Raw genomic sequence first — 7,142 nt, forward strand, 5'->3', positions numbered from 1 at the left:
CTTCTTCTCTCCACCCTTTCTCTCTCTCTCTCTTCTTTCTCTCTCTAGAATCGCCATGGAAGCTCGGCGAAGATCTGCGCTAATCTCAATCTTCTTCGTTCTTCTCATTCATGGCGCACATTGCTTCTACCTCCCTGGTGTCGCTCCTCAGGATTTCGACAAGGTTTCTCTCTCCTCTTTAAACCTCAATTTTTCTCGCAATTTGACAAATTTTTATTTGATTTTGTGAATTTTTTTTGATTGAGGTGTTGTAATTTGATTCTGCAATGAAATGTGGTTGATTTTTAGGGTTAATTGTTCGTGTTTTGGTTTGATTGATTTCGTTGCTCGTTTTAGATCGACGCGTTTTCAATTCTTGCTATTTTTGATGTTGATTTTGATATCTGATGATGTTGATTTTGTTGCGTTGTTAGCAATTGGTTGAGTTTGTAGATTTTTTGATTGTTGATTTTGTCGGTGATTTTTGAGCGATTGATTTTTGAGCGAAATGTGGTTTTTTGGCTGGATCTATTTGTGTCGGTGGAAATTAGTGTTGGAGATTGATTCGATGTGAGATGAGTGAAAAGAGGTGGAAACTTGAAATTTACGTCAATAGTCAATGCAGTGGTGTATGAGTTGAGAGATGAACAGAAAATCAATTAAATAAGTGAAAATGATGATGAATCTGCAGGATCAGGATTAATAAGATGAAGTTAGTGCAGATCAGTTCTATTTTTAGATTAGGTGAAGTCAATGGGAGACAATGAGGTATTAGTTGATTCGATTTTCATGGTTCAGTGTACCTAGAATGAGCTTTCCTGTGGAATCGGAATCATTTCGTGTGAGATAAAATGTCAATTTACTAGGGATGTTTTATGGATTTAGGTATGGAGAGATTGAAGAATATTGGGTACTCAATCTGTTATGTAATATAAGCCATCCACGCGTTTTAGAGTGTAACTTTGATCGTTCATTTATTGGTGTACATTGATTAAGTTAATGACCACTCTACTGTTGGATTAACATATTGTTTTCTAATTATATCATCAAATGTATATTGGTGGGAATTAGTGATAAAAAAGATCAATCTTGATAAGCATGAGTGCTTATTTGATGAAATGAAGACAGTTGTTTTCTTCTATTTATATGAGAGGATAAGGGTAATTTTTTGGAGTATATGGGTTTAGCAACCAGTATTTGGGCAGTAGTATTTGTATTCAAGCAAAATTTTGGATGTATCCAAAGAAAAGGAAATAGGTAGAAAGTTTTTGGATTCAAAAAAGCAACTAAGATGTGAATTGCTCTAAATTTGTCAGCTAGTGTAGTGTTCATGATTAGAAAGTAAGAAGCATGGCAAGTACCTTGGACAACAGGGCAGTTGAAGAGATCTAGAGGAACATAAAATGATAAAAGGAAGAGGCTTAGATGAAGAAGTTCAGTTGCTGTATTGAGTTTATAATGATGCAAGGATGTCTTTAAGTGTCCTTCATATGATGGCTGTGCAAAATATATTGGTTGCTCGCATTTTGTCTCCTCCACTATATTGTGATTGGATTGAAGGGCATTGTAGGTTAATCCTTTTAAGATGAAATTTTGAAGGTGTATTTTAATACCTATGAGTATTTGAAAATGAAGAAGAAAAGTGTGTGGAATGGTGTTGATTGTGATTTGTGTCATTCAACCACTGACAGAATTTCTTTATTTAATGGGCTTTATTATGACCACTTATCTATTGTATTTTGGTTGAACTTTATGAATTCAGTTGATTTTATATGTTTTTGTGTGCAGGGAGATCAATTGATGGTAAAGGTCAACAAGCTGACCTCAATCAAGACCCAGCTTCCTTACTCATACTATTCACTTCCTTATTGCCGCCCTGACACCATTGTTGACAGTGCGGAGAATCTTGGTGAAGTTCTTCGTGGTGACCGAATTGAAAATTCTCCATATGTGGTTAGTTTTTTTGTATGACAAACCTTGAGGGAGCTGATATTTGTAGTATCTTGGTGGACATAAACCATTAATTTTTTGGATTTTTTGCAGTTCAAAATGCGGGAACACCAAATGTGTAATGTTGTTTGCCGGAAAACACTTGATGCCAAAGCAGCCAAGGAATTTAAAGAGAAAATTAACGATGAATATCGGGTTAATATGTAAGAACCATCTTGCTCCCCATGCATAATTTTTTTGTGTGTTAATCTGTCTGCATCATTGTGATGGTTCTTCTTCGTTCATAAACAGGATCCTTGATAACCTTCCCTTGGTTATGCCAATAAGACGTGGAGACCAGGATTTAACTCCTGTTTACCAGCTTGGATATTATGTTGGGCTCAAGGGGCAATATGCTGGAGTGAGTTTTTATGTTCTTAGTATAATAAACAATAGGTTTAGTTATGAGTTTGTGATTTCTGTATTAACATTTTGAATTTTGTCTGTAGACCAAGGATGAAAAGTTTTTTATCCACAATCATCTGTCGTTTACTGTGCGATACCACAAAGATGCCCAAACTGAGTTGTCAAGAATTGTAGGGTTTGAGGTCAAGCCTTTCAGGTACTTTTTTTCTTGGGGAATTCTCCTTTCTGGCAGTTAAATGATATCATCTTTTGCAAGTATCTGATATTCTATATTTTGTGGGTTACTTCAGTGTCAAGCATGAATATGAAGGGGAATGGAATGACAATACTCGTCTAACATCCTGCGATCCACATGCAAATCGTTTGGTTACTAGCTCTAGTAACCCACAAGAAGTTGAAGATAAGCAAGAAATCATATTTACTTATGATGTTCAATTTCAGGTAACTTTGAGGCATCCCGCCTTCTGGTTTAATTTGCTAGCCATTCATCGCTTTGTGCACCTGTGTATGGATTGGGACAATGTGGTCAGTCAGTTTGCTTATCAGGATTTTCTTCTTTGTTTGTGTATAGGAAAGTGAGGTCAAGTGGGCATCTAGGTGGGATGCGTATCTTCTAATGAGCGATGACCAGATACATTGGTTTTCAATTGTAAACTCATTGATGATTGTCCTTTTCCTCTCTGGAATGGTGGCAATGATCATGTTGCGTACACTATACCGTGACATCTCAAAGTACAATGAACTTGAGACCCAGGAAGAAGCCCAGGAGGAAACTGGTTGGAAACTAGTCCATGGGGATGTTTTTAGGCCTCCGGTTAATTCAGATTTGCTGTGTGTCTATGCTGGAACTGGTGTTCAGTGCCTTGGGATGATGATTGTCACCATGATGTTTGCCGTTCTTGGTTTCCTCTCACCTTCAAACCGTGGTGGGCTTATGACTGCCATGCTCTTCCTTTGGGTCTTCATGGGTATCTTTGCTGGTTATGCCTCTGCCCGACTCTACAAAATGTTTAAAGGAACAGAATGGAAGCGAATTGCTATTAGGACTGCATTCTTGTTTCCAGGATCCGTTGCCATTGTTTTCTTCATTTTAAATGCGCTCATCTGGGGTGAGAAATCATCTGGTGCAGTTCCATTCGGGACAATGTTTGCCCTCATCTTTTTGTGGTTTGGCATCTCAGTCCCACTTGTTTTTGTCGGTAGTTATGTTGGATTTAGGAAGCAGACAATTGAAGACCCCGTCAAAACCAACAAGATTCCAAGGCAAATTCCAGAGCAAGCCTGGTACATGAACCCCATCTTCTCTATCCTCATTGGAGGCATACTTCCATTTGGTGCTGTTTTTATTGAGCTCTTCTTCATCCTCACCTCTATCTGGCTAAATCAGTACTACTACATCTTTGGCTTCCTCTTCATCGTGTTCATGATTCTTATAGTAACCTGTGCTGAGATTACCATTGTGCTATGCTACTTCCAGCTCTGCAGTGAGGACTACCTATGGTGGTGGAGATCTTATTTGACGTCAGGTTCTTCCGCCCTGTACCTATTCCTCTATGCAGCATTCTATTTCTTCACCAAGCTTGAAATCACAAAGCCCGTGTCTGGAATGTTGTACTTTGGGTACATGCTCATTGCCTCATACGCGTTCTTCGTGCTTACGGGAACTATTGGGTTCTACGCGTGCTTCTGGTTTACCAGGCTTATCTACTCCTCTGTGAAGATCGACTAAGTACAATGATATACCCACATTAAGTTGGTGAATGGTGAGCAAATTTTCCCACCCCCACAAAGAAAGAGATAGCCACATTCTTCTCAGAATTAGCGATTCTTGTGTACGTTATTAGATCGTAAATGTCGGAAGAGGACTGTGATCACAACTATAGTATTATTGAAAGGCCAACTCTGATATACTCCGTAGACTGTTAAGGATCTTGTATTTTTCTCATTCGTTTTTTGTAATGACATAATCCTCAAATCTTTATTTTATTCATAACTGCTGTTTTTTCCCCCTCTTTGTTCGCTGTTACTTGTTAGAAAGGCATTTGTTGTATTGCAAATTCAAACAAAGCAAGACAGTTCAAGACACATCTTTTACACAGAAATTTCAACTGTTATCAGATCGATTTCCTTCCTAGCAGCGCATCAGAACTCTGCAAACTGTTAGATTTCCTTCCTAGCAGCACATCAGAACTCTACAAAAACTTGATGCAAAGAGTGAAACACAATATCGAAGCACCCTTTAGAAATGATTTCACAATGCCAAACGCAGCAGTTCAATGAAACAATCCAAGAAACCTCAATGGCAACTCGATGTAATATGGATTGACATTGACATGCCCTTTAGACTTTAGAGTAATCAACATCATGTTTTCGGAATAATTAGCACTCTAACAACATTGCAACCAAATGATCTTGAATGTTTCATGGCATGCTCTAGATCATTAATATGGGTTAATACTCAATAGTACTCAGTCTTTATATTAAATCTTGATACCTTATTTTGAGTGCGTACATAACTACATACCTTATGTTGGAAATCCTCGAGTATGATCATGTTAGTTTCAATTCAATATATAATTTTTAAAATGCTCTTTTTTTTTTCCTTTTACGAGTGGTAAATATTGCCAAAATTTATGACGTGGACGCCACGAAATAAAAACGGGAGATTTGCCATGACAAGCATTGTCATGTTCAATATTGACAAGCCCATGCTGTCAAGTTGTTGAGTTTCTCGACATGGGTCACGTTCGGTCTATCTTTGGGTCAACTCGAATTGTGGGTTAGCTTATTTTAATGTTATTTTTCTAGGTTAGTACTAAGTTTATTAATGTATACAAATATTTTTCATGATTGCATTTCTGAGCTAGTATCCTGTGCTTTGGTGCCTTTTAATTTATTTTATAAATCTACACATTTAATTAAGCTTCATGCATTGTACAAAGTAGGAATTCGAATTTTCGATGATACATAGCCTACACGATTACATGTAGCCTTTATACTACGAAGTAGAAAAATGATGAGATTGAGGTGGTTGAGTAGTGACATCGCTTCTTAAATCAAGTTTTATAAGGCTCATTTGAGATTTTCTGATAACGGAGGATTTAATATCATGGGTTAAATATATGACAAGTATAAATTGCTGGTGAGTAATTTTTTTTCTACAAAAGGAAAGGATTTGTTTGACTGTTGGTCAAAAATGTGTATGCTCTTAGCAATAATGCTACTTTCATCTTTCGATAATATATATTAGTCATAAAGACTTAAAAGAGATCCTTTTCTTAATATAATTTTGGAAAAATATCTAAAAGGATAATCTTTTAATTACTTTATTTTATAATAATGGTCAGAGAAAAACATATCATCATGCAAAAGTATGGATTTTTCAATTGTTTTATGGATTTTATTGCAATTTGCAGGTAAGAGATTGACAAAGTTCCTTTCGAGGACATAAATTAAATTGATAAAATAGAAGCACGAGGAAATTTTAATTTATTTTCTTGTTTATTTTATTTCAAGTAGGAATTAAAAATTCTAACGCGGAAATGTCAGCAACATGCATTTTTGATTTGTATATAAAGACTTCACTTTGCTCATCTTATTTGCATCAACTCACTAAGTTAGTACTAGTGTATGCTTTTAAGTTGCTACACATAATAAAAATGAGTCCCAACCATCTAATTATAGTTGCATTCCTCCTCGCTTTGTTCGTATTCCTCTCTCATTCTCAAACTTTATCCGATTTCTGCCACCCTCACGACAAAAATGTACTTCTCCGTATCAAGAAACACTTAGGTAGTCCAACTTCGCTTTCATCATGGGATCCCAACACTGATTGTGCTGGTTGGAATGGAGTTCAATGCAATAACGATGAAGGCCACGTCACCACGGTCCGATTCGAGGAAGACCAGGACATCCACGGCCCAATACCACCGTATTTGGACCAACTTCCATCTCTCACTGTACTCTTCTTTGATAAACTTCCCAATCTTTCCGGCCCAATACCGTCGTACATTGGTAAGCTTACTAACCTCACTGAATTTTCTATCTCCGGGACCAAAGTAACCGGCCCAATTCCTGAATTTTTGGGCCGGCTAACAAAGTTAACCCTACTCTATATCCCATCCAATAAGTTTACTGGGCCGATCCCTAACTTTCTAGGTCAACTCAAGAAAATGAATTTTCTTGACCTCTCTTCAAATCTACTCACCGGCCCAATTCCTATTTCCGTAGGCCAACTAACAAATCTCATAACCCTTGATTTTAGCTCAAATAAATTATCCGGCCCAATACCCGATTTTATAGCCCAAAAACTCAAGAAATTAGCAATACTAGATCTCAAATTCAACTCTTTATCAGGCCCAATTCCATCATCTTTGGGCTTCATGCCCGGACTCCAATCACTTGGGCTTGCGGGTAACCAATTAAGTGGTCCGATCCCAAAGTCGTTGGGCCGTGGTAATTTATATTTTATTTACCTTAGTCAAAATAAGCTTACAGGGGATGCTGCTTTCTTGTTTGAAAAGACCAACACCAACATTCTTACTATAGAGGTTTCATACAACCTTTTGAGGTTTGACTTCACTAAAGTGGACATGGCTCCAAGCTTATTGGACTTCAACATTAGCCACAATATGATATATGGATCTCTACCTAAGCGATTCGGCCTATTACGGCCCGATTCTATTGATGTAAGTTATAATCAACTTTGTGGCCCAATACCAAATGGACGACGTTACAAACGGGTCGACCCGATTATATTTGCCCATAATAAGTGCCTTTGTGGTGGCCCATTTCCTGGTTGCAAGTAA

The 7,142-nt window shown here is 37.4% G+C and overlaps 2 protein-coding genes across 2 annotated transcripts; both read left to right on the top strand.

The window, feature by feature from the left end:
• On the top strand, nucleotides 1-4,342 carry LOC145593761 (transmembrane 9 superfamily member 8-like). The gene is made up of 7 exons (XM_081650112.1): nucleotides 1-163; nucleotides 1,768-1,932; nucleotides 2,023-2,132; nucleotides 2,221-2,329; nucleotides 2,418-2,530; nucleotides 2,625-2,775; nucleotides 2,906-4,342. Exons 1-7 carry the CDS (start codon nucleotides 56-58, stop codon nucleotides 4,061-4,063), a joined length of 1,914 nt encoding a protein of 637 aa, XP_081506238.1. The 5' UTR covers nucleotides 1-55; the 3' UTR covers nucleotides 4,064-4,342.
• A 1,651-nt stretch (nucleotides 4,343-5,993) lies between these two features.
• On the top strand, nucleotides 5,994-7,142 carry LOC145594645 (polygalacturonase inhibitor 2-like). The gene has a single exon (XM_081650975.1). It carries the CDS (start codon nucleotides 5,994-5,996, stop codon nucleotides 7,140-7,142), a length of 1,149 nt encoding a protein of 382 aa, XP_081507101.1.

This window comes from Chenopodium album, chromosome 19, assembly GCF_948465745.1.
Source record: "Chenopodium album chromosome 19, dcCheAlbu1.1, whole genome shotgun sequence".
NCBI lineage: Eukaryota > Viridiplantae > Streptophyta > Magnoliopsida > Caryophyllales > Amaranthaceae > Chenopodium > Chenopodium album.